This window comes from Helicoverpa armigera, chromosome 17, assembly GCF_030705265.1.
Source record: "Helicoverpa armigera isolate CAAS_96S chromosome 17, ASM3070526v1, whole genome shotgun sequence".
NCBI lineage: Eukaryota > Metazoa > Arthropoda > Insecta > Lepidoptera > Noctuidae > Helicoverpa > Helicoverpa armigera.
Window position 1 is genome coordinate 6,974,095 of NC_087136.1, and position 21,657 is coordinate 6,995,751.

General features: G+C 42.9%; 5 protein-coding genes across 5 annotated transcripts; all 5 read left to right on the top strand.

Moving 5' to 3' along the window:
- Positions 1 to 290: 290 nt before the first annotated feature.
- Positions 291 to 3,672, top strand: LOC126055805 (15-hydroxyprostaglandin dehydrogenase [NAD(+)]). Its single transcript, XM_049846447.2, has 5 exons — positions 291 to 516; positions 2,488 to 2,724; positions 2,837 to 3,010; positions 3,127 to 3,287; positions 3,396 to 3,672. Exons 1-5 carry the CDS (start codon positions 418 to 420, stop codon positions 3,547 to 3,549), a joined length of 825 nt encoding a protein of 274 aa, XP_049702404.2. The 5' UTR covers positions 291 to 417; the 3' UTR covers positions 3,550 to 3,672.
- Positions 3,673 to 3,935: 263 nt separating this feature from the next.
- LOC110384310 (15-hydroxyprostaglandin dehydrogenase [NAD(+)]) lies at positions 3,936 to 6,357 on the top strand. The gene is made up of 6 exons (XM_064038969.1): positions 3,936 to 4,086; positions 4,628 to 4,864; positions 5,030 to 5,203; positions 5,314 to 5,474; positions 5,702 to 5,842; positions 6,228 to 6,357. The coding sequence occupies exons 1-6, from the start codon at positions 3,988 to 3,990 to the stop codon at positions 6,355 to 6,357; spliced, it is 942 nt and encodes a 313-aa protein (XP_063895039.1). The 5' UTR covers positions 3,936 to 3,987.
- A 1,468-nt stretch (positions 6,358 to 7,825) lies between these two features.
- Positions 7,826 to 9,821, top strand: LOC135118009 (15-hydroxyprostaglandin dehydrogenase [NAD(+)]-like). The gene is made up of 5 exons (XM_064038789.1): positions 7,826 to 8,037; positions 8,302 to 8,538; positions 8,654 to 8,827; positions 9,117 to 9,277; positions 9,554 to 9,821. The coding sequence occupies exons 1-5, from the start codon at positions 7,939 to 7,941 to the stop codon at positions 9,705 to 9,707; spliced, it is 825 nt and encodes a 274-aa protein (XP_063894859.1). The 5' UTR covers positions 7,826 to 7,938; the 3' UTR covers positions 9,708 to 9,821.
- Positions 9,822 to 11,213: 1,392 nt separating this feature from the next.
- On the top strand, positions 11,214 to 16,667 carry LOC126055469 (uncharacterized). The gene has a single exon (XM_049844731.2). The coding sequence runs from the start codon at positions 11,214 to 11,216 to the stop codon at positions 16,665 to 16,667; it is 5,454 nt and encodes a 1,817-aa protein (XP_049700688.2).
- Positions 16,668 to 18,926: 2,259 nt separating this feature from the next.
- LOC135118010 (15-hydroxyprostaglandin dehydrogenase [NAD(+)]-like) lies at positions 18,927 to 21,334 on the top strand. The gene is made up of 5 exons (XM_064038790.1): positions 18,927 to 19,087; positions 19,809 to 20,045; positions 20,207 to 20,380; positions 20,681 to 20,841; positions 21,130 to 21,334. Exons 1-5 carry the CDS (start codon positions 18,989 to 18,991, stop codon positions 21,278 to 21,280), a joined length of 822 nt encoding a protein of 273 aa, XP_063894860.1. The 5' UTR covers positions 18,927 to 18,988; the 3' UTR covers positions 21,281 to 21,334.
- The last annotated feature ends 323 nt before the right edge of the window (positions 21,335 to 21,657 follow it).

A 21,657-nucleotide genomic window follows, 5' to 3' on the forward strand; every position in this document is an offset into this window, starting at 1 on the left:
GATAGAATGTCTCATTCAGGCTTTTATTTCAAAATTGAGGGCTCTCTTACGGTACTTATAACAACTTAAACCAGTAGAAAGAGGATTCTCCATTGTATTATAGAGATATAGCCATTCGGTACCCATCTCGGCGTGACTGTGATTATGATTGCCTACATATTTGATCAAAGTCGAACCAAGTTTAACCTTGAACATTGAACCTAGGAGCACCGATGAAAACATCACGTAACGACTATAAAAGCTTATTGAAACATAAAATGCGGCACTCTATCAGTTCTTAGTTATACCGCGTGCTTATAGAATAGATAGCACAGATTCTGAGATATCGAGATATTTTGTTTACTATAAATATTGAGAGATAGGACACTCCCGTGGTGTTATATCGAGATTGATAGTGGTTTAAAAGTTGTTAGGAAGATGCAGTGGAACGCAAACGACAAGACATTTTTAATTACCGGCGGAGCGTCCGGTATGGGAGCCGCGTACGCAGAGGCTTTTCTAAATAATGGAGCAAAGGTATTTACTTATTCATACCATGCCATAATAGGCAGGTAGGTAGATGTATTTATGAATGTATGTAATTATTTTTACTAGCTGTTCCTAGAGGCGTTCTGTCGAAAGGAACGGCAGCCAAATGAAAAAAAAACGAATTGAACATCTGAATTTCCTCCTCCTCCTTTTTGGGAAGCCGCGAGAACACGACAGCGTTAACGATACAAATATAATAAATAAATTGATTTCTTATCTTTCCATCCTCCGTGACTGATGTTTACCTAATTGTTTTGATTGATGTTTTATACGCATTGACGTAGAAGATAAACTCGGGATTATTCTTAACTTGCTGCTGACTGCGGTTTCACCCGACCCGAGTACAATAACCGAGTGGTGACACAAACTATTTTATGTAAGTATGTCCTTCTCCAGGGTCAATGCCTATTTTCACCAACAAATACCTAAAGTTAGAGATCCCCTAAGAGCATTTAGGGAACACTTAATACGAATTTCGTTTTCACCAAAGTTTAAGTATCCCTTATACCCTTTATTAATGGGGGAGCCCTTATTCTAAGGGACACTTACTAAACGTTAAGAGATTGTTGGTGAAAACGGGCGTAAGCTACCCAAAAGGGATATTAGGGATTTTTATATGCGTAGATTAACGAATATTCTTCTATATAAACATTAGGTACCTACAAAATGGTTTTTTTTTCTGTTTGTTTCTTATTTTGTTCCTTTGTGTAAAGGCTCCGAATGACTGAATCAATTTGAAAAAATACTTCACAATTGAAAAGCACTATCCCCATGTGATACAGGCATTATCCGGGTACGGAAAACAGATTCCAGGGGACGTGGTGGGTCTCTAGTCAATATACGTGTTGTAGGTACATTAGCATCTTACTAAATACCTATAACTATTCCGAACAAAGCTTTCTCAATAGTTCTTTGAGCTACATTGAGTTTCGTGATCATCAGGCCTCCAAAAAAATGATTATGTTCCGGTGCTTTAAGTCAGCCGAGATAAGGTGCGCCCACGCATTTTCAGTGAAGGTTGGCGGTAGGTATCGGTATCGCATGATGAACATCGCGTGATGCTAATTATTTAATCAGTTCATTATTTGAACTTATTAAACACACTGTTAATGATAGCTTGGTTTGCGATATTGATGGAAGAACTTATTTTAGTAGGTAATAAATACATAATATATTTAAATTACAGGATGATAAGTATAATGATGATTTAGGACCGGATATTTCCATTAACCAATTTTCACAAAGTACCTAAATCTATACTAATATTATAAAGAGGAAAACTTTGTTTGTTTGTTTGTTTGGTTGTAACGAATAGGCTCAAAAAGTACTGGACAGTTTTTAAAAATTCTTTCACCATTCGAAAACTACATTATCCACGAGTAACATAGGCTATATTTTATCCCGGTACGGGCAGTAGTTACCACGGGACTCGGGTGAAACCGTGGGAAAACGGCTAGTATTTTATATAGATATGCAAGGACGTAACCACAATATATTGTTTGCACTGTCATTGTGGCTCAGCAAGAATAATGTGAAGTCATTATGGTCACGCCTTTTTATTTAAGTAGGTATTTGGCGTTAAAACTCACGTGTACTGATGCTGAGACTTAATACTTTGATTATTACGATGGCTATCTCTTCTGCTTTAATCTGTAACGGGTGTGGTTTTGATGTCGATTTTGGCCTATCCCAAACCCAAATGACTAACATTGACGAAGCGTATTGATTATCCAATAAAAGCTTGGAAAAACAAAAGGAAGATAGAGATACCCGATAGGGATCAGGCATACGCTTATCAATACTTGAATTGTGAAGGAGAATTTTTAACACACTTGAAATCTTAATTAGACCCACATGCTTCGAGTTCTGATGACAATACATTATTACTTAGCTAAGAAACGTTACAAAAAGCGTGTTTTTTTTTTAGTTTTTAAACTATTTGTTTTTAATTATTTACAGCGGGTAGCTATACTAGACATCGCGGTGGAGGTCGGCAAGGCGACGGCTGAGCGGCTGAACAAGAGTCACCCCGACAAGGCGGTGTTCATCAGCTGCGACGTGAGCAAGGAGGAGGACATAGCTGCCGCCTTCGCCGCGGCGCTCGCGCAGCTCAAGCAGATCGACGTCATCATCAACAACGCCGGCATCATGGTCGACGCGCCCAGCATGTGGAGAACTGCTACAGACGTTAATTATGTAAATACAAGTCAGAAAATATATAACTTTGAACAATTAGAAGGAACTTCTTTTTGAAATTAGTTCAGTAAAGGTTGTAGGTACCAGTTAACATTTAGTTTTTAATTTCCAGCAAGGATTGGTATCAATGTCATTAAAAGGAATCGAGCATATGAGAAAGGATAAAGGTAGTGCTGGTGGAACTATAGTCAACATAGCTTCAACCGTCGCTTTATCTAGGACCCCAGCTTTACCAATCTACAGTGGTTCGAAAATAGCTGTTCTTCACTTCACCCAATGTATATCGGTAAGTTAGACGAGCTGAATCCGACTCCCTAATGAATTTCTGGAAATGAGTATCATTTATGATAAGTATTTGCTTCAATGCAGATTTTTGTTCAAATGTGAACTGTTATTTTGCAGGTGAAACCTTTCTACGAAAACACAGGTGTCCGATTTTTGACAATGTGTCTGGGACCCACGGACACTCCGTTGCTACAAAATTTAGCAGCAAGGGCATACGATCGAAAAATTGGAGATTTCTTTGCTGCAAGAGTTGAAGCTAAAGGAATGATATTTCAAAAGTAAGTTATTCTTCCATAACTCACTTCGAATAAAAGCTGGTGCAGATAGACACTAGCCAGAATCGCAGAGCAAACCTCTTCATCAATAATTATTTTATTTATTTTCAGGGTGGAGTCAGGAGTCAAGGCAATGGTTGACATGTTCAATTCCGGCACGCCAGGCTCAATTTGGCTGTCCATAGACAACAAACCAGTGCAAGACATATCTCCAAAAGTAAATAGTGCTTTCGAAGGTTTCGAGAAATTATTGTTTGCTCCGTAAAAAAAGTTTAAACTGTCGAATTTTGCAAAAAACACGTATTTACAAAACTGTAAAATTGCGATAAGATATCCTCACAGGAATATTAAGCTTACGTATATTAGGCAATAAATTAATTTCCGCTTTTGTTGTTGTTTCATTGTACCTACCTATATTAGGGATTATTCAGGACTGTCGAGGGAACCGTGGGAAAATACTTCTGATTACCTGTTGATCTTGATACATCGGTACGATCGTACTCCCCTGTCGAGCTGAAAGAGCGGTTTCTCCATGTTATTTTGATATCTCTTATTATGCCAATTCAGGGTCCAAAGTACTATCGACGACACATGTAGCCATTATCGGTTATATCTCAGTAGATAATGCAGGCTTTTTTCATACATATAAGAGCAAGATATCCCCTACGAAGTTAGTTATTATCAAAGTAGTATCGTTGACAAGATGCAGTGGGACCCGAAAGACAAAACATTCTTGATCACCGGCGGAGCTTCTGGGCTAGGAGCTGAATATGCTCAAGCTTTTCTCACCCATGGAGCAAAGGTATTTATAATTAGGAAATTATGGTGTTATTGTGAAAAAGTTAAATAGACGTTTTACTTTCTCCCTCTCTCTTTATATCTGTATTTTCCGAGTATGCGTTATTTTTAATCACCATGTACACGAGGCTTATAATACGGATTTCCCATAATTGGAGAAACTGAATTTTCCCACACAAAAGACAATAATTGGGGATTTTATATGATAAGGAAACGCAAGTTCACATTTTTTAAATCTATTGAAATACCTACCTATAGATGTATTTTGTGGAACAAATATTATCATTCTTAACATCTCTTGAGATTGTGGGCCCTTATGAAATCAAATGCCAATGCAGGATGGGACAAGAATTACCTAGGTTGCACGATTTCAATACCATAAAAATACTTAGTGGTCGTTTAACCGACTAAAAACTATGGACTGTTTTTAAAATTGGCCCTAACTTTAGATGATAATAACTCAATTAGGAAGACAACTAACTGATTCCAGGAATTTATCAGAGAGAACCTATGCCCTTCAGCCGAAATTTTCCGGTTTATTGCAGAAAGTAGCTATACTAGACATCGCGGTGGAGGTTGGCAAGGCGACGGCTGAGCGGCTGAACAAGAGTCACCCCGACAAGGCGGTGTTCATCAGCTGCGACGTGAGCAAGGAGGAGGACATAGCTGCCGCCTTCGCCGCGGCGCTCGCGCAGCTCAAGCAGATCGACGTCATCATCAACAACGCCGGCATCATGGTCGACGCGCCCAACATGTGGAGAACCGCATGCGATGTTAATTGGGTACTTTTAGTTCTATTATTCTGGAAAACCTTGACCACTTATACAGTCATACATTCACATTACATTAGAGGCATCACAGCATAACCACTCCTGAAATATCTACCTTCCCTTATGAGCAAAAGATTTTCAAGCCATGTTAATCACAATGGTATTATTTACTTTCAGCAAGGACTTATTTCTTTCACGCTGAAAGGCATCAAGCATATGCGCAAAGACGAAGGTGGTGCTGGTGGAACAATCATCAACATTTCTTCAGTAGCTGCTATATCTAAAAACCCGGCGTTACCAATTTACTTTGGTTCCAAAATGGCTGTACTACACTTTGGCCAATGCATAGCGGTGAGTATGAGTCTTCAGAATGTCTCAGATTTTTTTGTAACTGACGCATTTATTTACAACAGAACAGTACGTATTTCCCCTGCTATATCGATGTAAATTTTTATTTCTAGATGGGTTCATTTTTCGACGACACCGGCGTCAGAGTTTTAACGATGTGCCCGGGAGCTACAGATACTCCGTTGCTGCATAATTTGGAACAGAGGGCATATGATCCAAAACTTGGCAAGGGCTTGGCCGACATCTTTGAACTAGAAGAAACTATCTGCCAAAAGTAAGTGATGCCTGTTAATTATTAGCTAAATACTGAAGAATGTAATGTTCAATTTGAGAAAAATTGAGATTACTTTTTGTCAGTTAAGTAGTTTGCCCATCCGGTAAATGTTGCACTTGGATTATTATTTGAAGATCAATACATTGCATGGTGCATTTATATTTGTGCAAACTATGTATGTACTACGAAGAGTGGATAATAAAATATGTTATTTTGTTTAATTTCAGGACGCAATCAGCAGTGACAGCGGTTCTCCACATGTACAAAGTTGGCGCACCCGCCACGACTTGGCTGACCATGGACGACAAACCAGCCCGCGACATAACGGCTACCATTGACAGCGCTTTTGACAGTTTTGAAAAAGCATTGCAATTAAATATTAAACTTTACCCTAGCTATATTTTTGCATTATTATTTCTTTACTTATGTCTATGTATCATTGTGGCAAAAAAAAAAATAATTGTCGGGTAAAAATTATATGAAATTTATATAGGTACCCAGACTGAAATCTTGTTAATGTTCAACCTTATGAAAAATTGAAAATCTAGGACTTCACCATTAGGTAAATAGTACATCATGATTTCATAGTAAGCTGATTGCATATACTGATTGCAATTTTCGGGTCGTAAGTCAAATACAGATCAAATGGGTACCTACTAACATAACAGATGCTTCATCCAGGGAGCGTCTACACGGTGCATCAAATGAAAGGGTTTTTGTAATTTTTTGGGCGTGTTAAAAGCGTGTTTTTAGGTGTGTTTTCCTTGAAACTGATAAAGAGCTGTTAATTGCACAAATCATTCAGCACCCCTACACAGAAAAACCGGCCAAGTGCGAGTCGGAATCGCGCACGAAGGGTTCCGTACCATTATTTAGAAATTGAGCCAAAAAATCACTTGTGTTGTATGGGAACCCCCCAAAATATATATTTTAATTTAGTTTTCAGTATTTGTTGTTATAGCGGCAACAGAAATACATCATGTATGAAAATTTCAAGTCTCTAACTATCACGGTTCATGAGATACAGCCTGGTGACAGACGGACGGACGGACACAGGAGCGAAAACAATAGGGTCCCGTTTTACCCTTTGGGTACGGAACCCTAAAAATTACAGATAATAATAATCGGGTTTATAACGAATTTATCAAAACAATACGTTTATGATTTGTTTTTGATTATTTAATAGTTGTTTTTGCGTATTTACCTAATCCTTATCCAGTGCCTGTCTATTACATAAGTAATGATAAAAAATTGCACCGTCATTCTGAATTTGCTGATTTTGAAATTACATTTTTCTTCGTTGTGAAGTGTTATCTAATTAATTAGGTAATTATCTATATACCCAAGTGAATTGTCATAGTGCAGGGTGTGCAAAATAATGACTCATGCGTTATGTATTTCTGAGGAAGTAGAAATAAAGACCATACCAGTTTGTTTGACACAGTTTGGTTTGAAAATACTGCGAGATATTCCTTGATACTTAGTAGAGTATATAAGGGAGTACATAATAAAGTGTAAGAAAGCAATCATATAAGGAAGTACATAGGGATAGTTCGTAAAGGAGTAAGGCTTATCATAGGGGTAGTAGAAAAGGGAGTAGATAACGGAGTAGGTACAAAAGGTAGTACATTAGGAAGTTCATAAGGAAGTATATGAGGAATAAGTAATAAGCTGCTATGATAAAGGCTACACCTAGGTTGAGCCTAGGTTAAGCCACACTTCGGTCTAAGCCTTAACATTCACACAAATGTAAAAATTATGGCAATCAGTTCGATAGAAATAAGCATTTGAAATTAAATAAAATCGTGAAATCGTTTATTTTGCAAGTTGGACATTACATAACTTTTACTCGTCATTTTAAGAACGCTGAGGTCGGCATTTCCTAATGACTGATCCCTGAGAAGAAACGCCGAAACAAACTCAAGGGTCATAGTCTCTTTTAAAGTCCAAACATGTTATAAATCAAGGTCGTAAAACATTGCCGTGAAAAGCAATACACAATGTTTTTGAAAGTGAATGATCACATAATCAACATCTCTCATTGGCCTGGGGCTTGGGCCCGAAAAAGGAAGGGGTGTGGTTTGTCACTAACTGAGCTCCTGCACGAAATCCTAAAGATGCGTAAGTTTGGCCGACTGTACCACTGGAGCAGTGTAGTGAAAAAATCATATTATTGTATATTGTTCATAATTATTCTTGTTTCATCTATTTCACTGTTAAAGATTGCTCAGTGAATTCCAAAAGGATCAGTAGCTTGAGTCAAGCGCCTGCCCACGACCGAAAGTCATGTCCCTTATTTACTTCGTTATCTTGTTATTGACATAATATTGACGAATACATGTCATGTTTTATCGATACATATAATTATTGATCATATCTCATTCGATAATGGAAGCTTTTAAGCATATAAGAGCACGAAATTCCATACGAAGCAAGTTATTAACAAAGTAGTATTGTTGACAACATGCAGTGGGACCCGAAAGACAAAACATTTTTGATCACCGGCGGAGCTTCTGGTCTAGGGGCTGAATATGCTCAAGCTTTCCTCCAACATGGAGCAAAGGTAGGTATTTATAATTTACCATTACGTTTAATAATAACAAGAGTGCAAAGTTGTTCTTCAATTTTGTTTTCCGCGCTAGCGAATGATTCTTAAATTGAAACACGAGCGCAGCCAGTGTTTCAAATATTAGAATCTTGAATGATAGCGAGGGAATGGCTAGGACTACCTTATAAAAGTTTCAAAAAAAATATGCTCATAGGAATAAGGGATAGGGTTATCGTTGCTTAACATGAAATGTGAAGGAGGATTTTTAATTATTTACAGCGGGTTGCCATACTGGACATCGCGGTGGAGGTCGGCAAGGCGACGGCTGAGCGGCTGAACAAGAGTCACCCCGACAAGGCGGTGTTCATCAGCTGCGACGTGAGCAAGGAGGAGGACATAGCTGCCGCCTTCGCCGCGGCGCTCGCGCAGCTCAAGCAGATCGACGTCATCATCAACAACGCCGGCATCATGGTCGACGCGCCCAACATGTGGAGAACTGCATGCGATGTTAATTGGGTAACTGCTTCCTATCCGGAATTACCACAAAAAAAAAACTGTTGTGGCGAAAGAATCAGTTGTTGAATGAGTCTACAGAGACCATATTAACTCGACAGATATTTATTAATTTCAGCAAGGAGTGGTATCGTTCTCATTAAAAGGCATCAACCACATGAGAAAGGATGAAGGTGGCGCTGGTGGAACTATAGTCAACATTGCTTCGATAGCCGCTATATCTAGAGCTGGGGCCTTACCAATTTACTACGGTTCGAAAATAGCTGTCCTACACTTCAGCCAATGTATATCGGTATGTTAGATAAGCTAAATCAGACTGTGACATGATTATGATTTATGACAGGTGCGTGGGGCAGACATGTTCAAGACATGGACAAGTCAGGAGACGTATCTACGTATTTTTGCTATCGACCTTTGTACCTCAAATGACCTATGAAGTACATTCCTAAATTCCCTAAAACATTACACTTTATACAAAAAATGCGAATCCGCTAGTAAGAAATAAAACCTACGTCTCAATTAGATTTTGTCTTGTAACACTCATACTTTGAAAAATAATTTATATAATTGTTATTTTGCAGGAGAAACCTTTCTTTGAAAACACAGGTGTCAGGGTTCTGACAATGTGTCTGGGAGGCACCGACACTCCTTTGATGCAAAATTTGGGAGCAAGGTCTTATGATCGAAAACTTGGAGAATTCATAGCTGCAAAAGTTAAAAATGATGGAGTGACATTTCAAAAGTAAGTTATTCTTCCGTAGCTTTTATCAATGAGTGCCTGGAAAGAATGTTACTTGTGAGATGACGACAGACAGAAGAGTATGGAAGAAGAAAACATGCTACGTCGGCTCCAAATAAAAGGATAGGGATAAGGGCAGGAGGATTATGATGAGCGTGTTGAGAGTTGTTTGAAATAATTGTATGTAAAAACAGTTGTAGGTACACTAGCCGTGAAAAATAACGAGACCTAGAGCTAATAGAATCAAAAATAAGTTTTATAAATAATTTTTAATTTCAGGGTGGAGTCAGGAGTTAAGGCAATGGTTGACATGTTCAGCATTGGCACGCCAGGCTCCATTTGGCTTTCCATAGACAACAAACCAGTGCAAGACATAACTCCAAATGTTAGTAGTGCTTTCGATGGTTTCGAGAAATTATTGTACGGAGCATAAATTATATTCTAACTGACGAATATTGCTTTGTAAAAAACAACGCGTTTTCAAAAATTATGAAATGTGTTATCTAGGTACTAGACATCTATCTGGTAATAAATTACTTTTCTCACATTACTCGGTTTCATTGTAAAGACGAAAAGTATTCTTGAAAATTGGTTGGAAAACTAATTAAAAAAAATCTGCTCTGCAATACCTCGCTACTAGATTGAGCTCATCACTACCGGGATTAGGGTTGCCAACTATACTGTTTTAAACAGTATTATTGTTGCGGACGCCGAGCCTGCAGTAGATATAGGCTAGATGTATATAATATGTGTACTTAATTTAGGAATGTTATGAGGTAATCGATTGTTGTTAAACCAAATGAATCTGCATAACATGCATGCTGAAACATGCTATTACTGATATTATTGATAGCCAGATAAGCTTTGTTTAATATGTGTTTATGTTGTGACTAACTTGATTGTTACGTAATAAGATTTTGAATGTAACGGTTTTTAGTAATAATATCTGGCTGATGCAATAGCTTTAATCATTGCGCAATAGATAAGAAAGTTTACATGTGTGCGTAAAAAGACAACGGTCATCAGTAACTTTCCATAACTTTCACCAATGAGCATGCTTAGTTTAATCAAAGAGCCCCCTCGTGTCGAGTAGCGGGACTAAAAAAGGTCAGGCGTAAGTCGTAAAATTATAGCTAATTGGTCAACGTAAATTGCAACCCGTCCGGTACCCCTACGACTTGAGACCTTAGAATATTGTATAAAGATAGAGTCATTTTTCGGAGAAATTGTAGTCGACCCACAGTAAGCAAGTAATGCTCGTTATAACCAGTGCTCAGTGAAAATAGTGAAAGTACTAGGGTAAAACCTATGCCCTAAAACCCTTAAAATTGTTCTAAATCTATGTGCTAATAATTGTGTTCTATAAAATCGTGTAAATTGTGTTATAAAACTGTGTAAACTGTACTTTAAAACTGTGATAAACTTATGACCTAATAGTGTTAAACTTGTGACCTAACTTAGTGTTAAAACTTATACCCTAACTTCTTTGTGTTTAAAACTTGTAACTTCATTGTGTTTTTAATCTCTATTGTGTTAAACTCTATTGTGTTCAAACTATTGTGTTTTAAATCGTTATAACTTTGCTGTGATAAATCTCGTAGTGTTTACAATCGTGTGTAATATAATAAAGTCGTGTAAACTAAAGAGTAAACTTAATGTAAACCAGTGATAACAATTGTGGTGATAAATAAAAGCCGTGTAAAAGTGTCGCATTCGTTTATTATTTAAAACAAGTCCCTGTGGCAATACATTCGCGTATAACTCTAACCTATACAGTCCACTCAGTGTTTCGTGAGTTATCGCCGCCGTCGAGTGTAACCGCCGCAGTTTTGGTCCTTCGAGCCGGATCTCGAGGTCGTGACCAGCTAGTGTAAATCCGAACCGATAGTGCAGTGAACGTTGAGTGAAGTGATTACGTGTGTGCCGTCTACCGATCGCGATGGTTATCACACGTAGCCAGAGTGACTTGACGGAGTTGGAGGAGCAGAGGCGGGCCTCTGAACGACGAGACCCGGGCCTGCTCGCATCGCTGCAGCGTCGGGAAGCGGAGAGGATAGCTAGGGAGCGGATGCGTCGCCTCTCCATGGACCCGCCGGCATCACCGCAGGTAGAACAATCCACTTTATTAGCCACTGAGCATGCTGTCGCTGGACCTTCATCTAGGTCAGTGAGGTCGACTACCAGCGCGACCACGCGCTTAAGGCTTGCCGAGTTAGAGGCAGCTGAAAAGCTGGCTGCTCTCACCCGTCGAGAGCTGGAAATGGAAGCTGAACTGGTGAAAAAGCGGCTTGCCGCTGAAGTATCTGTGATTCAGGACGACCAGGAGAGCGTGCAGGACGAGGCCCTGCACGATGATCACCAGCACCAGCATAATAAGGTAAGCCAGTGGCTGAATACCCATACCCCCGCTGCACGGGGGGAGGGGGCCGCACATACTGCGGAAGAACACAGACCAGCGCGAGATGAACGGCCGCGGGAGAGGTCGCCGTCTAGAAATAGAAATAGTATAGATCAACTTGCTGTAACATTGGAAAAGATGGCGCGCCCTCGGCTGAGGCATACGGACCTGCCGGCGTTCTCCGGAACGGTGAGTGAATGGCTTGCATTCAAGGCAGCCTTCAATGATACTACCAATATGTATACAGTGTCCACGGCTGAGAACCTTCAGCGGCTCAGGACGTGCCTCAAGGGCGAGGCACGGGAGGCGGTAGCAGCACTGCTGCATACAGCAACTGATCCGGCTGTAATAATGAGGACGCTGGAACAGTGTTTTGGTCGGCCGGAAATGATTATCGACAAGGCGCTGGACGAGTTGAAACGCGTGCCGCGGCCCGGATCTTCGGCGGCAGAGTTAAATAGCTTTGCAGTTAAGGTACAAAATACAATATGCACACTCAAAGCCATTGATCGTCGCGGATATCTATATAATCCGTTACTTACAAGGGAAATTTTGGAGAAGCTGTCACCACACCTGAGATCGAGATGGTGTGACTTCGCCTGCGATAACGAGGGTACTGCGGAGCCAGAGATATGTAGCCTAGCACGTTTTTTGATGCGCGAGGCAGACAGGGCGCTGAGATATACTTACTCAACAGTAACGAGCGCCTCGACTGCCGGTCAAAAACGGGAGGTCCGGCCTGCAGCATCTAAGTTCCCAGTCGCCGGCAAGAAAAAGCAAGGTGCAGTATATGCCGCTATTGAGACAGCGGTCGACCAATGTTTCCTATGTAAAGAAAACCACGCGCTGACACAATGCCCTAAATATAAGGCCATGGATGTGGGCCAGCGCTGGGAGTTTGTAAAAGAAAACGGCATTTGCTTTAAATGCGCCGTCAAGAAACATCGGCGCGTCTTATGCCGGGCAAAGCCGTGCGGCCAGAACGAGTGCCGCCGGCCGCATCACGTGACCTTACATTCCGATCCTCCTGCCAAGAAGGAGGAAACAGTCACATCCAAGACACAGACGGAGGAAGCAGTAATGTCGGTAGCCAACCGAGCCGCCGCCGACAACAGGGCCGTTCTGCTGAAGATGTGCCCCGTGGTCATAGGAGGACCACGGGGGGAGGTAAGGACCCACGCGCTCCTCGATGAAGGAGCAACTATCACATTAATTGACAGCAGCCTGGCAGAAAGTATTGGCGCAGAAGGCACCGTGCGGCCACTGCACATCTGCGGCGTCAACATGTCCTCGCAGGAGGAGGACAGCCAGGTGGTCACCATTAAGATAAGAGGGGTGGGCAAGGAGTGCTCGCCCCACCAGCTTCAAGCAAGGACAATCAAAGACCTGAAGCTGCATCAGCAAACAGTGCCGGCGTCGCTGCTTGGTTATAAGCACCTGCGGGACCTGCCGGCAAACGAGGTTTGTTACGCGCCTACACGTCCAGGAGTATTGATTGGAACGGATCACTGGGAACACATTGTCTCGCGAGAACTCCGGGTCGGAGGTCCGAACCAACCTGCTGCATCAAGAACACAGCTGGGTTGGGTGGTGCATGGAACAGCACCTCGGACACTCGTGGCCACTGAAGGTGGAGTGCTACATATTCATGAACGAGACATGAAAGGTGATAATCAACTTCATGAACTTGTGGAGGCGCATTTCAAGATCGAGGCCCTAGGTGTCACTCACAAGCCAAGAGTGAGCGACGCGGACCGTCGAGCACAGGCCATCGTGGAGGCCACAACCACAGCCATCGAGGGCGGCTACCAAGTGGGGCTGCCGTGGCGAGAAGACGCAGTGTCCATGCCGCCTAGCTATAAGGCGGCACTACGAAGACTGATCAAGATTGAACAGAAGATGGACGCCGCGCCTGAATTCGCGGTGCAATATACATCACAGATAGATAACCTATTGGATAAAGGTTATGCAGTGCCATGCGACGGGACGGAGAAGGCCAGCCCCAAGTGCTGGTACCTTCCACACTTCGCGGTGCAGAACCCAAACAAGCCAGGTAAGCAGAGACTTGTGTTTGATGCAGCAGCCCGAAGCAATGGTGTGTGTCTTAACGACGCACTCCTGGAAGGCCCCGATTTACTGCTCTCCCTCCCAGGCATTATATTCAGATTTCGAGAGAAGGCTGTGGCCATCACAGCTGATATCCAAGAGATGTTCTTGCGTATAAAAATACGCCCCGAAGATCAGCCAGCTCAGCAGTTCCTCTGGAGAGGAAAGAACAGAAGCAACCCGCCTCAAGAATACAAGATGACAAGTATGATATTCGGCGCGGCGAGCTCTCCATTCATGGCGCATTATGTGCGCAACCACAACGCTGAGCTGCATGGCGAGGAGTGCCCGCTGGCACTGGACGCCATCACACGCCATCATTACATGGACGATTTGGTGGTAAGTTATGATAACGCCGACGAGGCACACACTGCAGTACAAGAGTTACAGAAAGTACACGCCGTCGCCGGGTTCACGCTGCGAGGATGGAGCTCCAACGATCCAGGAGTTCTGCGCAGCGTGCCTTCAGAGCTGCACACTACTGCACCTACACAACTGGGTGGTGAGTTGCCTGCCAGCAAGATATTAGGCCTATACTGGAGCGCTGAACGTGACGAGCTCGGGTTCAACACTGCGATGAACCGAGTGCCAGCCGAGGTGCGCAACCGAAAGCGCGCACCAACGAAGAGAGAGGCTTTGAGCGCAGTCATGTCAATCTATGACCCGCTTGGGCTTCTAAGTCACTACACAGTAAGGGCGAAGATTATCCTTCAGAACCTATGGAGGCTCCAAATGTCTTGGGACGACTCCATTCCACAAGAGGACAATGAACAGTTCTCGGAATGGTTGTCGCAACTGTCAAACCTAACCGATTTAAAGCTGCCCAGGTGCTACGAGACAACCCACCATGATGAGCGTGAACTGCATGTGCTGTGCGACGCCAGCGAGCAGGCATACGCTGCTGTGGCGTACTGGCGGATGCCGAACAAGGACGGCGCCGCAGACGTCGTGCTGGTCGCTGCCAAGGCCAAGGTGGCGCCGCGGAAGGCGCAGACCATACCGCGCTTGGAGCTGCAAGCCGCGGTCATAGGGGCCAGGCTAGCCGAAGCTATAAGAAAAGAGCATCGGCTTAACATAACAAGAACCGTCTACTGGACGGACTCAACCACAGTCGTGCATTGGATACAGCACGACGCGCGGCGATACACGCCCTTCGTCGCGCATCGCCTCGGCGAGATCGCCGAGCTAACTTCAAAGGAAGAATGGCGTTGGCTTCCAACGCAACTTAACGTGGCGGATGACGCCACACGTTTAACTGACGCACCCATAGGTGCGAGTGATAGATGGTTTCAGGGTCCGAGTTTCCTCCAGAGCGGCGAGCACTGCTGGCCTTGCCGAGCCAGCCCCGAAGATGACGACGAGCACGAGACGCTGCACGTCGCCGAGGCCCCTGCAAGCTGGCTGCCTAACCCAGCCCGCTTCTCCCGCTACAACGTGCTGGTGAGGGCCACGGCGAGGGCGCTCTTGTTCGTTGACAAGTGTCGGCGCGCCGCCACCACGCTCGAGCTCCGCCACATTGAACGGGCGGAGAAGGAGCTGCTGCGACGCTCCCAGGAAGAGAGCTTCGCAGACGAGATGGCGCGCATGCAGTCGGCGCGTCCCCTGCCACGGACGAGCCGGCTGTACAAGCTGGATCCCGTCATGGAGGACGGCTACCGGGTGCGAGGCCGCATCGAGGCGGCTACTGCACCAGCTGAAACCAAACGGCCAGTCATACTGGACGGCCGTCACCCACTAACTAAACTTTTGGTACAGAAGGAGCATTGTGCTGCGGGTCACGCCAACAGAGAGCGCGTGACCAACGACCTGCGGCAGCGCTACTGGGTGCTGCGACTACGCCCTACCGTGCGCGCCGTCGAGGCCAGCTGCGCCTTCTGCCGGCGCAGACGCGCCGTGCCCCGACCACCAGCTACAGGCGACCTGCCCCGAGCCCGCCTGGACCCGTTCCACCGCCCGTTCACCAACTGCGGGGTGGACTACTTCGGGCCCATGAACGTCAAGGTGGGCCGTCGCCGAGAGAAGAGGTGGGGCGCGCTCTTCACGTGCCTGACGTGTCGCGCTGTCCACCTTGAGCTGGTGGCTTCCCTGTCGACGGACTCTGCCATCATGGCGCTGCGCCGCATGGCTGCGCGCAGGGGATGGCCGAGCATCATGTACTCCGACAACGGCACCAACTTCAGAGGTGCCGACGCCGAGCTTCGAGCAGCATACAACGAGTGGTTGCCGGCCCTGAAAGAAGTAGGGCTGGCGGCCAAGATGGAGTGGCGGTTCATACCGCCTGGCGCGCCGAACCAGGGAGGCGCCTGGGAGAGGATGGTGCGAACCGTCAAGTCGGCTCTCGGCACCACGCTCCACGAGAGGGCGCCCTCCGAAGAAGTCCTGCTGACCCTGCTGACTGAGGCAGAGTTCGCAGTCAACGCGCGCCCCCTGACTCACGTGAGCGTGAATCCTCTCGACCCCGAGGCGCTCACCCCCAACCACTTCCTGTTGGGCTCATCAACGGGCCTGCCCACTACGGGCCCATGCGACGAGGCGGACCGCAGAACCTGGCGGGCCGCTCAAGCGCTCGCTGACCGGTTCTGGGCGCGCTGGGTGCGCGAGTATCTACCCTTGCTCGCGCCTCGAGGCGAGCCCCAGAACAACGAGCGACCACTGCAGACCGGCGACGTGGTTCTCATCGCCGACGGGACGCTGCCGCGTAACGTCTGGCCGATGGGGATCGTCGAGCGCACACATCCTGGACCTGACGGCGGCATCAGAGTCGCCGAGGTGCGGACACGAACGGGAGTCTTCCGGCGCCCAGTCAGCAAGCTCGTCGTCCTCGTGAAGGAGGAGGCTACGCGTGCTGCGCCGGGGGGAGAGCTGTTGCGGACGCCGAGCCTGCAGTAGATATAGGCTAGATGTATATAATATGTGTACTTAATTTAGGAATGTTATGAGGTAATCGATTGTTGTTAAACCAAATGAATCTGCATAACATGCATGCTGAAACATGCTATTACTGATATTATTGATAGCCAGATAAGCTTTGTTTAATATGTGTTTATGTTGTGACTAACTTGATTGTTACGTAATAAGATTTTGAATGTAACGGTTTTTAGTAATAATATCTGGCTGATGCAATAGCTTTAATCATTGCGCAATAGATAAGAAAGTTTACATGTGTGCGTAAAAAGACAACGGTCATCAGTAACTTTCCATAACTTTCACCAATGAGCATGCTTAGTTTAATCAAAGAGCCCCCTCGTGTCGAGTAGCGGGACTAAAAAAGGTCAGGCGTAAGTCGTAAAATTATAGCTAATTGGTCAACGTAAATTGCAACCCGTCCGGTACCCCTACGACTTGAGACCTTAGAATATTGTATAAAGATAGAGTCATTTTTCGGAGAAATTGTAGTCGACCCACAGTAAGCAAGTAATGCTCGTTATAACCAGTGCTCAGTGAAAATAGTGAAAGTACTAGGGTAAAACCTATGCCCTAAAACCCTTAAAATTGTTCTAAATCTATGTGCTAATAATTGTGTTCTATAAAATCGTGTAAATTGTGTTATAAAACTGTGTAAACTGTACTTTAAAACTGTGATAAACTTATGACCTAATAGTGTTAAACTTGTGACCTAACTTAGTGTTAAAACTTATACCCTAACTTCTTTGTGTTTAAAACTTGTAACTTCATTGTGTTTTTAATCTCTATTGTGTTAAACTCTATTGTGTTCAAACTATTGTGTTTTAAATCGTTATAACTTTGCTGTGATAAATCTCGTAGTGTTTACAATCGTGTGTAATATAATAAAGTCGTGTAAACTAAAGAGTAAACTTAATGTAAACCAGTGATAACAATTGTGGTGATAAATAAAAGCCGTGTAAAAGTGTCGCATTCGTTTATTATTTAAAACAAGTCCCTGTGGCAATACATTCGCGTATAACTCTAACCTATACAGTCCACTCAGTGTTTCGTGAGTTATCGCCGCCGTCGAGTGTAACCGCCGCAATTATACTGTTTTTCACTAAATTATACTTTTTACTGTTTTACGAAAAAAAAGTAAGTATACAAAAATACTGTTTTCAGCATCGAAGCAGACGCTCAAAAATTGTTTTTGTCAGTCAGAGCCGTTGTGCGAGAAGCTCAAAAAAATATGTATTTAAAGCAATAAATAAATAAAATACTGTTCGTTTTTCTAAAATAGGTACTGTTTGATAATCTTCATAGACCTGAATATACTTTTTTTCTTGTAAAAAAAGTTGGCAACCCTAACCGGGATCGTCCTTCGCACGGTTGATGTACAAGCAGCCTTTAACATGCAACAAAAAATAAATCCATTATACACTGAAACAAAATTTTAAGTTAGGTAGGTACTCGTGGTGTATTGAGTAAGCGTGGTGATTAATGTGTGCCCAGCAGTGGGACGATAAAGTCTGTAACACAACACATAAACACACTCGTGGTGGGTTGCGGGATTGTTCGAAAGAGTTACCGCGGCTCTGGAACATAAAGAGCTTTAGAAGGAATATAGTTGGTTTTAGTCAGAAGGAGTCTGACTCTTTCTCCCACAGACTCCCACTGCACCCACAGCCCAGCAAAATTTGGTGATTTCCCGTCAAAACCTTCCGCTATAAAATGTTTGATCACCGAATCAGCCAGTGTTAACGTGGGCGTGGTCATAACAAGTCAGTTTGGCCAGCAGATAAATACCTGGACAGATATAGTATCTAGTCCAGATGATATTCGGGTTTTCCCCCAGATAATAATAAGAACTAATCTGAAGATACGCTGTCTTTTTACGCTTTATCTAATGTAAGGGTGTGTTTATATAAAAAACAACTAGAGCTAGAACACGAGGATTCTTCCGCAGTATTTTTGCATGTAGGTACCTACCTATTGTTGACCTATCGAATCCTTTTGGTATCAACAGACGCCAATGTACAAGGATGCAGGTCGCCTCCAACAGGTATCTGTGGAGATAATGATGATGATGAATGTGCAAGGAAACCTGTAATAATATTATTTTATTTATTTGATACCTGTTGAAACGATTTTCACCCAGAGATAACTCGCGACCTTTTTCATACCTTTATTATTTACTTATCTAGTAATTATATAAAAACCATTCTTATTTATCGATTATATCTGAAATGATAATGCAAGCTCCTTTCATATAAGGGCAAGATATTGCATATGAAGTTAGTTAGCAAAGTAGTGTTGTGGACAAGATGCAGTGGGACCCGAAAGACAAAACATTTTTGATCACCGGCGGAGCTTCTGGTCTAGGAGCTGAATATGCTCAAGCTTTCCTCGAACATGGAGCAAAGGTACATACAATTTAGAACTATTTTTATTCCAATTCTATCTATAAAAATCCAAGGAAATATTTTCCATAACTGGCTATCTGATCATCGAAAACAACAGTTGCTCTAAAATTACTTTTAAAAAATTATAAATAACCCTGTAGCCTGATCAATTATCAAGAAAAATATCTTTGCATGTAGGGTTAACTCTAATTTCAAGTATATATGAATTACGAGTCCATAGAAGGGCCTTATAGTTACAGACTAAGCGGCCATTGTATGGGAAAAGTTTAGAAGTTTCCATAATTTTTCGACTCAAGTAGGTACTACTGCACTGGTAACAAAACATGATAATAATACAAATACGCGTGTGGCATAACATAATCGATTATTATCAGTTTTTTATTGTAGTCATCATTATTTACCTAACATGAATTGCATCGTCATCGTTACATGACATTTTATTCGAATAATTGACGTAAATCAGCCAGAATGCAGGTGCAATTAGGTAATTAGGGATAAGCCTGGTAGCACCTAGTGATCACGTCGTGATCACGTTTGGGTAGTGCCTACATTCTACATGATCCCATTTAAGAGCAAGAGAGGACTCCAGAGACAATCTCATGATGCTCCTTCAACAGACCTCGGAACGAATCTTTGAAAATATAAAAGTAGAAAGTATTGTTAAGCTGATTCGAGGATTATTCAAAGAAAACCTGTATCCGTACTGTTACATTTATTGCAGAAAGTGGCTATACTAGACATAGCGGTGGAGGTTGGCAAGGCGACGGCTGAGCGGCTGAACAAGAGTCACCCCGACAAGGCGGTGTTCATCAGCTGCGACGTGAGCAAGGAGGAGGACATAGCTGACGCCTTCGCCGCGGCGCTCGCGCAGCTCAAACAGATCGACGTCATCATCAACAACGCCGGCATCATGGTCGACGCGCCCAACATGTGGAGAACTGCATGCGATGTTAATTGGGTAATTTCAGTTTTATTATTCTGTAAACCTTGACCACTTATACAGTCATACATTCACATTACATTAAAGGCACAGCATAACCACTCCTGAAATATCTGTCTCCCCATAAGAGCAAATGATGTTCAAGACATGTTAATCACAATGACATTGTTTACTTCCAGCAAGGACTTATTTCTTTCACATTGAAAGGCATCAAGCATATGCGCAAAGACGAAGGTGGTGCCGGTGGAACCATAATCAACATTTCTTCAGTGGCTGCTATATCTAAAAACCCGGCGTTACCAATTTACTTTGGTTCCAAAATGGCTGTATTGCACTTTGGTCAATGCATAGCGGTGAGTGTAAATGAATAAAAGCAAGGAAAAAAATAACTATTTCAGAACTTGGGTGCTTAATGATTTAAAATGATTCAAATAATTCTTTTTCGTGTGCTATCCAACACTGAAAGTTTATACAAACAAACTCTGTCTGGAATTTTGGATATCTGTCAGTCAATACATAGGTTTAAAAATACCTTCATTTACCTTCTTCTTTATTTTTCTCAATATCTTTTTCAGTCTACTTAAAACACAAGTTTTAATTTATTTACTCTTGAGTATTTCCTCTGCTATATCGATGTCAATTTCTATTTGTAGATGGGTTCATTCTTCGACGACACCGGCGTCAGAGTTTTAACGATGTGCCCAGGAGCTACAGATACTCCGTTACTTCACAATTTGGAGCAGAGGGCATATGATCCAAAACTTGGAAAGGGCTTGGCCGACATCTTTGAATTAGAAGAAACTATATGCCAAAAGTAAGTGATACCTAAATACTGAAGAAAGAAATGTTCAGGTTTAGGAAAATTATAATAATTTTTTGTGACCATCTTCCGAACCTTTTCCCAAATATTTTGGGGTCGGCTATGGTTGGGGATTTAATATTTGTCACCTACATGTAGTTTTCGCACGAGACGGTGCTTAACTACAAACGAGTTAATGTTGCACATCAATATACATTTGGGCATTTACTGAAGTAAATCTATAATGATGAGTAAATAAGGAAATAGGTAATTGTAGTTATATGTTATTGTGTTTATTTTCAGGACACAATCGGCAGTGACCGCGGTTCTCCACATGTACAAAGTCGGCGCACCTGCCACGACTTGGCTGACCATGGATGACAAACCAGCTCGCGACATAACGGCTACTATTGATAGCGCTTTTGATAGTTTTGAAAAAGCACTGTTTAACTAAATTAAGAATGTAAAATTAATCAATTAAATATGTCTAATTAAACTTTACACCATATATGCAGTTTGTATCATTCTGGTTGAAAAAATGTCAAGAAAAGTTCAATCAGGTGAAAAGTACATATCTTCCAGGTAGTGCTTTTGCCCTGACTGAATTTTTTTTCTTACGAAAAACTGAAATCTAGATAAACCGATTGCAATCATGGAGATATACCTTGGAAATGGTAGTTCCTGCGGATCGTAAGTCAAATTATTGTGATACCAATATGACGACAACGTAATGTGCTTCACTCAGTAGAAAAATTTCAATATCTACCTACTGCTAACATACTTGGCATATTTAACATACTTGGCAGTCGTTGAAAACTGACGGAGAGCTGC